Source organism: Pteropus vampyrus, unplaced genomic scaffold, assembly GCF_000151845.1.
Source record: "Pteropus vampyrus isolate Shadow unplaced genomic scaffold, Pvam_2.0 Scaffold74, whole genome shotgun sequence".
In the NCBI taxonomy this organism is placed as follows: domain Eukaryota; kingdom Metazoa; phylum Chordata; class Mammalia; order Chiroptera; family Pteropodidae; genus Pteropus; species Pteropus vampyrus.
In genome coordinates this window covers 716,455-732,744 of record NW_011888855.1, presented here as the reverse complement: position 1 = coordinate 732,744, position 16,290 = coordinate 716,455, and the positions used below count along the sequence as shown (strand labels likewise).

General features: G+C 43.6%; 1 protein-coding gene and 1 pseudogene across 1 annotated transcript; one reads left to right on the top strand and one right to left on the bottom strand.

The window, feature by feature from the left end:
- The first annotated feature begins 7,384 nt into the window (after window positions 1–7,384).
- LOC111741199 lies at window positions 7,385–7,503 on the top strand (annotated as a pseudogene).
- Window positions 7,504–9,186: 1,683 nt separating this feature from the next.
- LOC105293630 (transmembrane emp24 domain-containing protein 9-like) lies at window positions 9,187–13,003 on the bottom strand. The gene is given in 7 exon segments (XM_011362443.1): window positions 9,187–9,316; window positions 9,318–9,328; window positions 9,461–9,595; window positions 10,076–10,210; window positions 10,515–10,615; window positions 10,918–11,333; window positions 12,999–13,003. Coding segments are annotated over 7 exon segments (933 nt in total).
- Between the last annotated feature and the right edge of the window lie 3,287 nt (window positions 13,004–16,290).

The window sequence follows — 16,290 nt, the reverse complement described above, 5'->3', positions numbered from 1 at the left end:
AGGTCAACACTGTTCAGTGTGAGAAGGGACCACATGGGACCATGGAGACCAGTAAAGAAAAATCATTAGGAGCCATCTTGGAGGCCGGCTACCACAAGGATGCTGTCTCAAGCATCCTTGGGTTACCAAGACAGAGGGGAAGAGAATAAGTCCCCCTACTGCAAACAAAGTATTATACAAAATTTAGATACGTTGTTCATCTTGAAAAGAAAGAAGGGGCATCTTCAGGGCCATGAGAAAGAGGCACATCCTTGCAGCAAGTGAGCCTTGAAGGCCTGTAGTGAATGATCTCTTAGGGGCTGGAGTTCATGCCTGACCTCATGCTGTCCTAAGATGTATCCATTCCTGGCTCTGGGCAGCAATATAGTACATAGTGACCTTGACCTACAGGACATCACACTGGTCTACTACATCAGGGGTCCCCAACCCCCAGGCCACAGGTCACACATCAGGAGTTGAGCACTGGGCATGTGAGCAAAGCTTCATCTGTATATTTGCAGCCACTCCCCAGCACTAACATCACAGCCTCAGCTCCACTTCAGATCATCGGGCATTAGATTCTCATAGGAGCACCGGTCCCTGGTGCCAAAAAGGTTGAGGACCATTGTACTACATGGATAACATCATGCTGACAGGAACAGCTTGGATTCCCCCACCAACAAAAAGTTATACTCTTTTAATGTTCCTATTAATTGGCTTGGAGCTCTACTCGCCATCCCAAGATTGTCCTCTTTCCTGTGGCAGGTTCACCACTCAGTTACCCTAGCCAGTCTTGTTGTAGGTGTTTGCAGGATAGGACCCTGGGAAGCTTGAAGAATCTCCAGAAGCACTTATTTTCCTCTGCTTGTTGTTGCTGCCACATCCCCACTGTTTTAGCAGAGGTCCTGCTGGAGTGCCCTTGGGGAGCTGGGGCTCAGCCCTCATCATCCTGGTTGCTGTTACTTCTGCCATGATTTCCTTCCTTTTCAATACTAAGTAATATTCCATTGTACACAGATGCCACATTTTATTAATCTGTTAATTCCTTAATAGACACTTGGGTTGCTTTCATCTCTTGGCCACGGTGAATAATACTGTCGTGAACATGGGTATGTAAATATCTTTTTGAGATTCTGCTTCCAGTACTTTTTGACATAAACCTAGTAATAGAATTGCCAGATCATATGGTAATTATAATTTTAGTTTTTGAGGAACCATCTTACTATTTTCCATAGTGTCATACCATTTTACATTTCCACAAACAGTGCACAGGGGTTCCAATTTCTCCACATCCTTGCCAATACTTGTTTCCTGTTTTTTGGTATTAACCATTGTAAACGGTGTTCTTTTAAAACACATTTTATTTTTTAGAGACGTTGTAGGTTCACAGCAATATTGAGCAGAAAATGCAAAAAGTTTCTATAACGCTTTGTCCTCACATATGCATGGCCTCAGCCATTTTCAACACCCCACAGCAAAGTGTACATTTGTTACAGTTGATGAACCTACAATGACACATCATTATCACACAAAGTCTGTAAAGCAAAGTGCAATAATATGAGATAGGCCTGAATTGTAAATAATGTTGCAATGAAAACAGGGGTGCAGATATCTCTTCAAGATAATAATTTCATTCTCTTCAAATATATACCCAGAAGGGGAATTACTGGATCATATGGTAATTCTATTTTTTATTTTTTGAGGCATCTTCAAACTGTTTTAAGTAGTGGCTGCACCAATTTACATTCCCACCAACAGTACACAAAGAATTCCCTTTTCTCCACACCCTCTCCAACACTCATTATCTCTTTTCTTTCTGATAATAGCCATTTTAACAGATGTGAGGTGCTATCTCATTGTGCTTTTGATTTTCATTTCCCTGTTGATTAGTGATGTTGTGGACATTTGTTTGTCTTCTTTGGAAAATGTATATTGAGTTCCTCCACCCAATTTTAAGTCAGTTTGTTGTGTTTTTTTGTTTGGTTTTCTTTTTGCTATTGAGTTGTATGAGTTCCTTATATATTTTGCATATTTACCCCTTATCAGATATATGATTTGTGAATACTTTTTCCTATTCCTTTGCATTTTGCCTTTGCATTTTGTTGATTATTTCTTTTGCTGTGCAGGAGATTTTCAGCTTAATGTAGTCTTACTTATTTATATTTGTCTTTGTTGCACGTGGTTTTGGTATCATATCTAAAAAATTCTCACCAACACCAATGTCAGGGAGCTGTTCCCCTATTTTTTTCTTAGACGTTTTATAGTTTTAGGTCTTATGTTTAAATCTTTAATTGGATTCAAGTTAATTTTTGCGAGGTTGTAAGATAGGGGTTCAGTTTCATTCTTCTGTTGTGATTATCCAGTGTTCCCATCACCATTTATTGAAGAGACTATTCTTTTCCTATTAAGTATTCTTGGCTCTCTTATCAAATATTAGTTGACTCTAAATGTGAACATTTATATCTGGGCTCTCAATTATGTTCCATTGGTCTATGTATCTATGCCAGTACCATACTGTTTTGATTCCTATAGCTTTGAAGTATAGTTTGATATCAGGAAGTGTGATGCCTCCAGCTTTGTTCTTTTTTCTCAGAATTGTTTTGGTTATTCAGGTTCTTTGTGGTTTCATATGAATTTTAGGATTTTCTTTTTCTGTGAAAAATACCACTGGAATTTTGATAGACATTGGATTGAATCTATAGATAGCTTTAGGTTATATGAATATTTTAACAAGACTATTTTGATCCATAAACTTGGGATATTTTTCCATTTATTTGTGTCTTCCTCAGTTTCTTTCATCAAAGTCTTATAGTTTTCAGTGTATAGACCTTGGTTAAATTTATTCCCAAGAATTTTGTTGTTTTTGTTGTTTTTGATATTATTATGAGTGGGATTGTTTTCTTTATAGATATTTCATTGTTTGTGTATAGAAACACAACTGATTTCAGCATGTAGATTTTGTATTCTGCAATTTTACTGAAATCATTCATTAGTTCTAACAGTTTTTTGGTGGAGCCTTTAGCATTTTCTATATGTAAGATCAAATCATCTGCAAACATAGACAATTTTACTTTTTCCTTTCCAATTGGGAGGCCTTTTATTTCTTTTTCTTGCCTAATAGCTCCAACTAAGACTTCCAGTACTATGTCGAATAGGAGTGGTGAAAGGGGGTACCTTGTTACTAATCTCAGAGAAAAAGCTTTCAACCTTTCACTGTTGAGTATGATGTTAGCTGTAGGCTTGTCCTATATGGCTTTTACTATGTTGAAGTATATTCTTTCTATACTCAATGTATTGAGCTCTTTTATCATGAAAGGATGTTGTTTTTTTGCCAATGCCTTTTCTACATCTATTGGGATGATCATGTAAGTCTTATCCTTCAGTCTATTAATTTATATCACATTTTTTTATTGAACCATCTTTGCATTCCAGGGATAAATTCTACTTGATCACAGTGTATGCTCCTTTTAATGTTCTTTTGAATTCAATTTGTTAATATCTGATTGACAATTTTTGTACCTATATTCATCAGGGATATTGGTCTGTAGTTTTTTCCTTATCTGGCTTTGGTATTAGGGTAATGCTGGCCTTATAAAATAAGTTTGGAAGTTTTCCCTCCTCCTCAAGTTTTTGGGAGAGTTTTAGAACAATCGATGTTAATTCTTCTCTAAATGGTGGAATTCACCACGGAAACCATCTGGTTCTAGGCTTTCTTTGTTGGGAGGTTTTCGATTACCGTTAAATCCCCTTACTCATTATTGATCTGTTCAGATTTCCTATTTTTTCATAATTCAGTCTTGTTAGGTTGCTTGTTTCTGGGAATTTATCCATTTCTACTAGATAATCCATTTGGGAGGCATATAATTTTTTTATAGTTTCTTATGTCCTCTGTATTTCTGTGGTATCAGTTGTAATTCTCCTCTTTCATTACTGATTTCATTTATTTGAATTTTCTCTCTTTCTTAGTCTAGCTATTGGTTTGTTAATTTTGTCTTTATTTATTTAATTATTTTTAAAGCTCTTAGTTTTGTCGATCTTTTCTATTCTTTTCCTGGTCTCTATTTTATTTATTTCTGCTTTAATCTTTGTTATTTTCTTTTTTTTTCTTGCTGTTTTTAATATTCTTTACCTCTGATGTTTGACAAAGAGATCTTCTCCAGGATACATTATAAGTTGAGTTTGTTTGATAACCTATGATGAACTTCATGAACTTGGATAGACAAATCTCTCTCCAGATTTGGGAAGTTCATAACCATTATGTAAATAAGCTTTTTGCCCTCTTTTCCTCTCTTCTCCTTCTGAGAATCTAATAATTCACATAAAAGATAATTTTTTTGCACATAAAAGATAATTTCTTTTGATATTATCCCACAGGTCACATAGGCTTTATTCACTCTTTTTCATTCTTTTTAATCTGTTCTCCTCTGAATGGATACTTTTAAAGATCCTGTGATCTAATTCGGATTCTTCTGATTGATCCATTCTGATGTTGATGCTCTCTATTATATTTTTCATTTCATTCATTGTATTCTTTAGTTATGGAATTTTGATTTTGCTCTTTTTTATGATTTCTATCTCTTGGTTAAACTTCTCATTTTGTTTGTGTATTGTTTTCCTGACTTGGTTCAATGATCTTTCTATGTTTTCTAATAGCTCATTGAGATTCCTTAAAACTGATATTTTGACTTCTTTATTAGGTAAATCACAGATCTCCATGTCTTGGCATCAGTTACCAGATTATTATGATCCTTTGGTTGTGTCATTATTCCTTATTTTTCATGTTCCTTGAAGTCTTGGGTTGCTGTCCTCACATTTGAAGTGTCACCTCTTCCAGTCTTAACTCTTTGACTTGAGGAAAAAATTACCTTCCATCAGCCCTGCTCGGGGTTCTGAAGCTTTCTCAGACCTTCTGTGGATATGCCTGCTCCACGCTTCTTGCTCCATCTTATGGCAGTATTCTTAAGCTCTTATGCCTTCTCTCAATCCTGCAATGTACCAGGCCAGATGCTGATAGCCTCCCTTTTGCTTTTCCAAGTGTGAAGCTAAAGCTCAAGATTATGGTCTCTCCTTGGATGGCAGATTTAGGTCAGCTTTCTGCACATGCTCACTAACTGTCTACCAAAGCTTTCTCTCTCTACCATTAGGAAGTTAGCCACAGGGTAGCAGTGTGTGTAGGTGAGGCACGCAGAGCAGTGGTGGTACCTGTGGGCCATTTGGGGGAGAATCCACAGATAAAGTGTCCCCAGTAGCTCATGAGTAGGCTTCTTAATGTTGTTTGTGATATAATTAGTAGGATTCGTGTCACACTGATGACTTCTGAGAGTCCTATCTGCTGCTCTCCAAGCCTCTCCCCAAGTCATTCTTGATGGGACAAGAAAAAAATGGGCATCTATGGCAAAATTCTGCACTACTGGGGAAGCTGGGTGCTCACTTACATGCTCTCACTTTATCCCACCAGAGAAATCACAAGCCTAGAAAGTGATTTCTTGGCACTGAGCTATGCTGCCTTGGAGGACAGATGATACAGGTAAAGTCAAACTGTTCTTTTTTCCCTCACCAATGTGTTCAAACACACATATAGGTATTTTTTGTTCCAATCACGTGCTGGAACTTCTTCTCTGGAAACTTGAACTTCCATAAAGGCTCTCTCGCCCATGAGTGATTGTCTGAGACAGTATTCTACAGGGAGAGAGGCTCACTCCTTCCTCATAATCTTCATCATGCTTCCTGGATATGCACACAGTCATTTTGTCCCATTTATGTCAACTGTTGCAACCAATTTGCCTATCCAGTACTTCCTTAAATTTATACTATAGGAACTGTGGCACTGTTACTGTTGGCCACTAATTTAAAAATTTTTAAAAACTGTGCAGGATAAACAAAACACACTGCAGGTCACCAATCTGCAGCCTCTGATTATAGCTTGCTTCTAGTTGTCTAATTTGTAGTAAGTATATTCACTTCCATCCATTGTTTGATCTACCCTCCCTCCTGGCTTCATCCTATTAAATGCAACTTATTTTCCTTGATTCCTTTCTTTTTCAAAGCCTCTATCTTACTAATGTTATATAATTCACGGGTGTTGAATTGTATTAAAATCCTTTGTACATTTGCATTTCTATAGACTTTATTTCTCCCATTCTTCATATTCAAACCCCGCATCCTTTAATGTTCTACTCAAGTATCATCTCCTTTATAAAGACTTCTTTGACATCCTTTTTCCTTTCTTCCCATCCATTCATTCATCCATCCATCCATCCATCCATCCATCCATCCATCCATCCATCCATCCATCCGAGTCTCTCCCCATCCTGAATTCCGAGAGCTATGATTACCCTATTTGTTAAGTCACTTGGTACACTATCATGTGTACACTCCTTGTTCTCTATTGTGGGTTAAATGGTACCCTACCTCCCAAAAGATATGTTCATGCCATAACCCCCAGACTCTGTAAGTCTTATTTGAAAGACTCTTATTTGAAAAAAGAGTCTTTGCCAATATAGCTAATTTAAGGACCTGGAGATGAGATCATCCTGGATTACCTGGTTTGTCTTAAACCCAAATGAAAAGTGTCCTTATAAGACACAGAAGACAGAGAAAAAAGAGGAGAAAATGGAGGCAGAGATCCAAGTGATGTAGACACAAAACAAGGAGTGCGTGGAGCCACCAGAAGCTGGAAGAGGAAGGAAGGATTTCCTCCAAGAGCCTTTGGAAGGAGTGTAGCCTTGCTGACACCTTGATCTTGTACTTATGGCTTCCAGAATGATGAGAGAATAAATTTCTGTTATTTTAATTTACCAAGTTTTGTGGTGAGTTGTTATGGCAGCCACGAGAAACTACTGCTCTTTTTATCTATTCTGCCAGCTCTTTAAAATCAGGTTTCTTTGTATGGGGTCTGTCCTCTACTTGTGGAAATATGGCTGTGGCAGAGAACAGAATGCCAAGGATCGAGTTGAACTGGCCAGGTTTTAGAATGGCCCACCCCTTACTACCTGGCTTGCCTCTAAAATGGGTCATGTGCCTTTTCCTCCACAGTGACTGTGAAGGGCCCATGTGGAAATGGATGGGCAAACTGATGCTAGGGACTCCCATGGCTTCACTGTTGCTCTTTTGTAAGCTGTTTCCCTACCAGCCCTGTGAGTACAGGACAGTGTTCCCCTGAAAAGGATGGTCATTCTGGGGTTAATGTCTGAGGAAGGGATAAGTCTGGACAGGAAATCATAATTTGGAAGGCTGGCTGCAGGCAGTCTCTCTGGAGTGGGGATTTTGACATAGTGGCCTTCTTTCTGTTTCCCCAAATTACCATATTTTTTCTTGCTCTAGGGCTTCTGTATATTACCTCTGGCCAGAACACTCATCCCCCAGCTAATGCCTACCATGAGTCTCAGTTCTAAAAAGCAGCCTTGTCTATGGCCATGCCACCCTGAATGCGCCCGATCTCGTCTGATCTCGGAAGCTAAGCAAGGTTGGGCCTGGTTAGTACTTCAATGCGAGACCACCTAGGAATACCAGATGCTGTAGGCATTAAAATAACAAACAAACAAACAAACAAACAAACAAACAAACAAACAAGCAGCTTTCTCTGACCATGTGGACGAGGCCAGTACTCCTGTCATGTCACCCTTAGTTGTGCCCTCCTCAGAAGCATATATCACCCTTACATCTTGTTCAATGTTCTGCTTCATTTGGTGTCATACTACAGGTTCTGTGGGATAGAATGTGCCCATCTAGGTCACTCTGCTTTCCCTGCAGCAGAGCACCTCCATCCCCAGTTTCAGGTGAGGGAAGTAGACCCTAAGGTCACATTCTCTTGTCAGAGGTTATGCTCCAGTGGTCCCTCTCTCCTTCCCAGACTTCAGTAAGTCTTGTACTTTCAGAGGCCAATTGTGGCCAGACCCACAAGTGAGCAGTGCCCCGAGGCTTGGAGTTATCCCTCAAAAGTATCCCAGGAGAGTGTGCATCTGTTTCAAGGGTCAAAAGCCAGGGCCGTTACAGCTGTTCTTCCTCATGGAGAGTCTCCCTTTATTGACATCCTTGGCCTTGACAGTTTAGACTTGATTTTGTTGAGGGTGCCGACCAGTGAATTTCCCTATAAAAGAAAATGTCAAATTCACATGAGAAAGGACCATACTCCAACAGGGCAATCAGCATGGGGCTGGTAAAACATAAGCTATGTCAGGCAGAAGCAATGAGAGCATGGATGCCTGGTCATCTACATACACATGCATGCACATGTGGAGACTGTGACAGGAGATGCTGATGATGATGGAAACAGTGACTTGGGGTTCCTGTAAGAACAAGCATCTCCTGAAAAAAATGAACCAACATCATAAAGAGAGATACAAGTTTACTAAAAATATAGCAGAAAGAGAGGTGCTCATCTGACCTTCTGGAAGAACCCAGCAGTTCAGGTGACTGGAATGAGATAGTACATGAACTTGACCTGAGCCCACAATGACAGAGAGAGAGAGAGAGAGAGAGAGACAGAGACAGAGACAGAGACAGAGACAGAGACAGAGACAGAGACAGAGACAGAGACAGAGAAAGTGTCAGGCGCACAGGATCACCACCTGCACTCAGGTTACCTAAAAGATGGGTCAAAATTGGACTTTTCCAGAAAGGGCTCCATATGTTGCTAAGGCTTTTGGGGTACAAGCTCCCTAAAACTCATCTGTTTGGGATCTGTCCCCTACCAATGCATGCAAGGCCTCAAATGTTAACATTTGGCTGGACACATGTAACATCAGAATGAATTGCAGAGTAGGAGGCAATAAATGTTAGGGTCAGAAAGTCTGCAGTGATCATTTATATTCACCCTATTTCTCCATTCTAGGATCATCCTGTTTAACATGGAGGTTGGGGATACCCTCACCCACTTCTGCTCAGCATCACAAACCTATAAAGGAGCCTACAGGTTTGTTTAACATGGAGGTTGGGGATACCCTCACCCACTTCTGCTCAGCATCACAAACCTATAAAGGAGCCTACAGCTCTCCCCACCCAAGTGTCTCCAGCTGGAAGCCAATCCTCTCCCTAGAGCTGGTTGAGAAACCAGTTAAAAGGGGTCCTCTGTTCTCCTGCCAGTAACAAGCAAGCCTTATAGGGTTGGGAGGGGTGAAGGGCACCAGGAGACAGGCCAGGCCAGGCCACTGCCCATCAGCAGCAGGGGAATGAGTGGGGGCTAGGTCTCTGGTCTTTGGGGCCCATCTAAACCAGCTTCTTGGCTTTAAAGAAGCTCTTGAGGTGTCACATCTGCCAGATGCCAGTGGCTACAAGGATGATGGTCTGTGACCACCACAGCACCCGCGGGATGGTGTTCTCGCTGGTCTGCTGGAAGCTCTTCTTGCCACTGCGGGATGGGGAGAATGGAGAAGGTGCCTGGCTAGGATTGAATCCCGCCACCCCAAGGGAGGAGCTGGAAGAGCCATTTCCTGGGAGGTTATGCATCCCCTGTCCCAATGGGGCCAGCCCAGCCCCTCACCCTCTGGTATTCCTGCTCCTTCCGGATCTGCTCCACTTGCTCCACACACAGATGCAGCTGGGTCAGCTTGTCTGTGGCTGCAAATTCTGCATAATCATTGGTGTGTTCACCGAACTTCATGTCCAAGTAAATAGCCTGGGAACAGGGGAGCCAAGGGTGGGGGTGAGAGAACTCAGCTCCATGCACCTGCCAGAAACCCCAGTCTGGGCCTGACAATAGCCGTTCAGTTCCTTGTATTCATTGACTGGAGGACTGGCCCTGCCCTGGGTGCCAAAACACCAGATCAGGACACTGCCTGCATGGAGTTCCATGCTCAAGACAACATGGGCAGAGAAACAGGTGTGACCCAATGTTTGAGACAGGCAGTTACTAGAAGTTCTGCGTTGGGAGGAGGTGAAAATGGAGCCCTCAGATACTGAACAGCTCGGAGTTTTACAGTACAAAGTTTGGTCTTTATCCTAGGGGTGACAGGGGCCAGGGGGGATTTTCAGTCAGAGAGACTTCCTCTTGGTCCCCCTCTCACTCTTCAGGAGATGTTTTCTGCATACTTACTTTATGTTAAGCCTCAGCCTTCCAAAACTGGCACCACCCTCTGTGCCCCTTTCACCTGCCTGCCATACTCATCAGCTTGCCATCATAGGAGAGGGAGAAGTGGATGGAGTCAAGGTGCAGACAGATCTGGTGCTCTCCAGGAGACTGGGAGGTGAAGGTGAAGCTGCCCTGAGGGCTGTACTGATGGGTCAGAAGGTTCTGGACAAAGCAGTCTCTAGTGAGCACAGATGGCCAGGAACCTGCTTCCAGGAAAGGAACTCTGGGGCAATCCCAACCCAGGGCCCCACAAACCAGGCCAGAGGTGAGGGTGGGGGGGAAATGGCATCAGTTTGCGGGGCAAAGTCCCAGGATCGTCAATACACACACAATACAGTTGGCAAACAGCACAGCCCTCCCTGAGCTTTCTTGTGAAGATATCGGCCCTCTGAAAAATGGAGGACCAGGGCGGGCTAGGCATTGACGCTGGAGCCCGGGGACTGAAGAGGGTCAAGACTTGCCTCACTTTGTTCTTGGGGTCTTTCACAAACACGAAAAAATTGATCCATTGCGGGGAGGGCTGGTACTTTTCCGTAGCGGGGTCGTAGAACTCGGTCTTGTAGTTACCTAATGGAGAGGCAGCCGGGATGCATCCCATTCACACCCACCACCGAAGGCCCACTCAGGACCTCCCGAAGCCGTGGGGATCGGGGGAGGTTCAGGAAGATCTCGGCGTCTGAGTTCGGGGCCTGACCACAGATCCAGCATGGGAAGGGGAAGGATGCTTTGGTCAGACGGCTGTCCACCCATTTCCCACCTACGACCACCCTCGGCAGAGGGGAATGGATTTGAGCTGATGCACCTCGCCCCCACCCTTCTCAGGACTCCGAGTGTGGGGCGGGCAAGGCCGAGACTGGCTGTGTCTGCACCTATGACCATGGTGCCATCCGGCATCTCCTGAATGAAGCACTTCTCCAGCTCGCGGACCTCGAGGTAGAACGCGCTCCCGCCGCTCATCAGCGCCAGCAACTGCCCCAGCAGCAGCGGCAGGACTACTCCGAGCCGCCGAGCTTGGTCTTGTTGTCGCCCCGGGGTTGCGTCGCGCCTGGCGCCTCGCGCTCCGCAGGGCCCCGCCACCTTCTCGGGGTAGCCCACTGGCCTCCGGGCGGGGCCAACGAAGACTGCGAACTCCGCGCGGACTACAACTCCCGGCAGGTCGAGCGCAGCCGCGTCCCTGAAGCGTTCCACCTCCACCGCCCAACCCCATCTCCGCCACTGCCGAAGGGCTGTGCGAGCCCCCACCTCCCAGTGCAGCTCTCTGATGAGCTTTGCCCGCCTCGCCTCGCTTAATCCGCGCGGGAACCCAGTGAAGTGCGGATGCTGTTAGCCTCATTTTGCCGATGGAGTAACTAAGCCCCAGAGAGGGAAGGGGGCTTGCGCTCTGCAACTTGCAGGCCAGCCGCATGAGATGGGTGCTGAGAGGGTGGGAATGGGGGGAAATTTATGGCCTGGACCTGAACCTAGAGAAGCTTAGAATTGATGGGGGTGGCACGGTGAGACAGAATGAGAAATGCAGAGAAGCCCTATGGGTTTTAGCGGCAGAAGTAATCATTCCAGAAGAGGAGGGAGAAATGTGGAGGCTTTCATGGACCTGCTCCTTGAAGGATGGTTAAAAGTCTCCCTGAGAATGGGCATGGGGGGACAAGAACAATTTAGATAGAGGGACCTAGGAGTTTATCACAGCCAGTAAACCAATTAAGGGACTAGGGAAAGAAAGGCTATGGGAACGTAGAGGGAGGAAGTAAGTGGGGCTGGAACACTGAAGGGCAGGACCTGCCAGGCCCACTTGTATAGGTGGGGCCCTTCATCCAGCGTGTTTCCTTCTGCACTAGGGACCAAAAAGAAGAGATGTGGGTGAGCCTGAGGATGCAAGAAGGTGTGAGGAATGCAACTGGAAAAGGAAAGGGGGTACACAACTGAAATGAATTGGAGAGTGGGGCCAACTTGACAAGATGGGGACCCAAGAGAAGCAAATCTCAAGACTTCCAAATCTCCTGGTGCCCTGGGTTGAGCAGTGTAGACTCCAACATGTCAACATAAAGCTGTGGCCCTACCTAGGTGACAGGACGAAGTCCTCCACCTCCTAGTTCCTGGTGATAATGGATGCTCATTAAACCAATTCAGCTGCATTTAATGATGATAATGATACCCTTTATTCTTCTGAGCCAGGCATTGTTCTAAGCACTTTTAAGTGTATTAAGTGAATTAATCATTTAAAAAGTTTATAAGTAGACCCTAATGTTATTCTAATTTAACAGCTGGGGAAACAGCAGCAAAGAGAAGTTGAGTAATAACATGCCCAAGGTCCTCCAACTGATAAGTGTCAGGCATTTGCTCATGCAAACTATGAGCCACGCCTTATGATATATGTTGGACTGAAAATGAATAAGACCCATCTCCTGCCCTCTAACAGTCTATTGAAAAGCAAAAGAGTAATGTCAACACAGTGTTTTAAGGTTAATAATGTGTTTTAGCTACCAGGAAGTGTCTCCTAATTTTAGTGGTGTGGTTTGTTTATAATCCCAGGGAACGTTTTTTATTCCTTCAATGGGAATCATCTTTAAACAAAAATGAAAGATGCAGATGTTAACAAAAGTCAAACTCTTTAGAAAAAGAAGTTAAGACAAGAGCTTATAAGCATCTATTAGGTTTGAGAGTGTGACCAGCGGCATTTGCCAGAGCTGGGGACAGAGGCAGATAGGTGATTATCGTGTTCAGGAGGCAGAGTAGGGTGCTGTCCACGGTCCTGAATCGTGACTGCCTTCTGGGCCAGTGCCACCACCTGTAGTAAAGAACTGGTTTGGTTTTGTTTTTAATAAAATTTCCGATCCCTCATGAACCGATACTTCTGTAAAATACAGTAGAAAATTAAAAGTAATCCTTGTGCTTGGATGTTACATCAATGTTAAATTTCTATTCTAGTTCCTAAACACTTAATTTCTGTACTTACCTCATTACAGACCTATAACAAGCACTCGTGGACCAGGACCCCACTGGCCACAGACTCCGCTGTGAGTAGCACTGTTCCATGGCAGAGGCTCAGTAGTCAGAATGCCACAGAAATCCCCTAAAGAAACACTAGTGGAAAATTCTTACACCTAGCAGCTACATGCATGTGAGGAGTGCACCAGTGACTTCACAGCAAGATTTCAAGGCCTAGACCCAGATATTAGGATGGAGGATGTGGCTTCGCAAGTAGCAGACGTATTGTGCTGATGAAAGAACAACCTGTTTCTGACGAACGACAGGACTGAGAATATGAAAGCAGTAAGCTCGCCATTCTGGGATCCTCCCACTCAGCAGAGATCTCATTCCACACTGGCTACTGAGACCATTGAATGTGGATGCCATCTGTGAGATTTAAATGAGACACTGAGGAGCTACATCTACTTGCTTCATCTGTGCTTCTCCCAAGACCTCAGACTCAAAAAGGCTGTGCCCTTTCCAAGGGAAGCCCTGTTCACCCATGCCTGCCCCCTCCTCCACCTGCCTAATTCCTACTCATTCTTTTCAGGCTCAAGACCAGCAGTACTCTTTTAGGTGTTTCCTCCCCTGGGCCCCTTGAAGCCTTGTACATCTCTCTATCATGGTGTTAACCACGTTAAATTGTAATTGTCTGTTCACAAACAAGTTACTCAAGGGCTGATAGCTGGAAGAGATAAAGATACAGGATTCTGCCATATATTTATCTCTGTGCTCACCAAAGCCTAGGAAAGAACTAGAAACAACATGAATGTGAAGTGGATGTTTGGTTAGAGAACAGAAGAGAGGAGAAGGAAAGAGGTAAAGGAGAAAGAGAATATGGAGGGAAAAGGGGGGAGAGAGAGAGGAAGAAGAAAGAGAAGATGGAGGAAGAAAGAGAGAGAGAGACAAGGGGAGGAAGGAAGAAATCAAGGATGAAGGAGGGAGGAGAGAAAGAAGAGTAATGGTGAGTCATAATTATAGGAACAGCCAGCATCTTCATATATATTCCTGGCTTTTCTTGTGGTGTCCCCTCCTGATTCTTCTCATTAGGCACCATGAGCTTGGGAGGGTGAGGGTGGGAACACATCAGGGATAGAATGTTCTGCACATGAAATCAGAGCTGCTACGTGCAATTCTGCTCTGGTGTTGGGGGGATTTTTTCAGTTTACTGGTGACCTCCACACCATCCCCAGGATACCACCATGCTACTGTCCCTTCCTCTAGACCACTGGCCTCTACATTCATCTTCCTTTTGGCCCATGGAAAAATATCTTCTATTCCTTGTGACCATTTCTACTAAGAGATTTTCTATGAGAGTTCTTTCACCTGTGCTCTCTGTCTCAGAACACCTAGGCACTGGAGGGGGTGCATGTGCTGAATCCAGAAACATCAAAAACAATGTCTTGCTGAACCTAGAACCAACTACTGGACCTGCTTCACCCCCACCCCCACCCCCAACCCCACCCCCGAGGCTCACACTGGTCCCTCTGACAGAATCCTTCTACTCCTGGTGAGTTTTCTTAGTGATCCTATTGTGTTCATCCCTCTTTGGGGCTTTGGGCAGTCCACTCACAGATCTGTGTATGACTGAACCCTAATCAAAGTCTTGGTCCTCCTGTCTTCCTGCACTCTGGGGGTTCTCATAGGTAGGGAAAATCAAGGGAAATAGTTGAGCTGTGCTTCAGTACCTGAGAGTCAGGAAGCCATTGATTCCAGAACTCAGAGGACTGCTAGGGTCAATTTAGCCAAATGCCACATACCAGCCCACCTAAGTCTCAGCTCTAGTCTGGCCAAAATGCCATTACACTTTCCCACAGTATGTGTTTGCAGACTCTTCAAAGATCTCCACTGTCTTCCAACCATCTCTTCTAGACAGGTAAAGAAATGCATAGACTTGGCAGAGACATTGGGACACTTCTCTGGGCTCAGCTCCCAAGGACAAATCCTCTCCCCTCACACCTGGGGTCATATAGATGAATCTGGACATGGGATGCAGGTTTCTCAGATCATCTCTGCTAATCGCTGCTCTTTCTGTCAAGTTCCCTAACCTGCAACTGCTCCTGCCCCTGAAAGGAGACTTTCTCTCCATCTTTGGTGCATATGGGAGGCCTCATTCTTCAGGTTCAAAGACCATTCATTGTCTATGATGAGATAAAACCTGGGGGAAGGGGAGGGGAGAGGACATGATGGAGGCCAAGGTAGAGGAAGGAGAGAGGAGAAAGATGATAAATGCAGAGAGTGACGAGGATGTCCTCACTTATTTTCCCTTTCTCCCTCTTCTTCCCCCCTTTTTTCTTTCTGTCCTCTCTTACACCAACTCCCACCTTTCTCCTTTCCCTCTTTTTTAAAATGTAGGTTTTATTATTTAAGTATGGTGAGGCCAACTGATCAGGAGATGATTGGCATTGAAAAACTAGTTTGCTACTCACAGTTCCCAAGAGGAGTGCTATACCATGACATGCAAGGCCACATGGGGAATATCTCCAGGGTCTGTCAGGAGACAGAGGGAATAAGGGGAAAGCATGTGTAAAAGCCTTTATTGTTGCTTTCATGGAAAGGAATGGTGAGGCAAGGTAATCAGGTTTAGGATTGGCTAGTTTGAATAATTTCAGTGGGCTCTGGGATGTAGTGGCTGTCCTGAGTTGTCTGGTTGAATAGGTGGATGGAAAAAGGCATTGAAAAAATAGTTTGTTACTATTAATAGCATTTAGTAAGAATTACTCAGACCTCGAGACCTTCGTCCTATCTAATAGCTTTGGGTTTGTTTTGTCTTCTTTTTCTAGTTCTTTATGTTGTAAAGTGAGGTTATTGATTTGAGATCTTTCCAGTTTGTAAATATAAGCATTTACAGCTATAAATTTACCCCTTAGCACTGCTTTCTCTGTGTCCCATTAAGTTTTGGTACATTGTGTTTTCATCATCGTTCATCTCTAAGTATTTTCTTAGAGATCTCTTGTGATTTCTTCTTGATCCATTTGCTGTTTAAGAATGTTGTTTAAAAGAAAAAAAGTATGTAATTACATTTATACAGCCCCCCTTTGCTAGACTGTTAACATCATGTGGCTAGAGAATGTCTGTTTTTGAATCACCAACATATTTCTAACACCACGCATTGGACGTGGCATGAAATATGTGCTCAAGCCAGAGTGGTTAAATAAATAAATGAATAGCTCTAATTGCCAAAAAAAATCCATTGCTTAATTTTCACAAATTTATGAATCTTCCAATTTTCCTTTTGTTATTTATTTCTAACTTCATCTCATTGCTGTCAGAAAAGA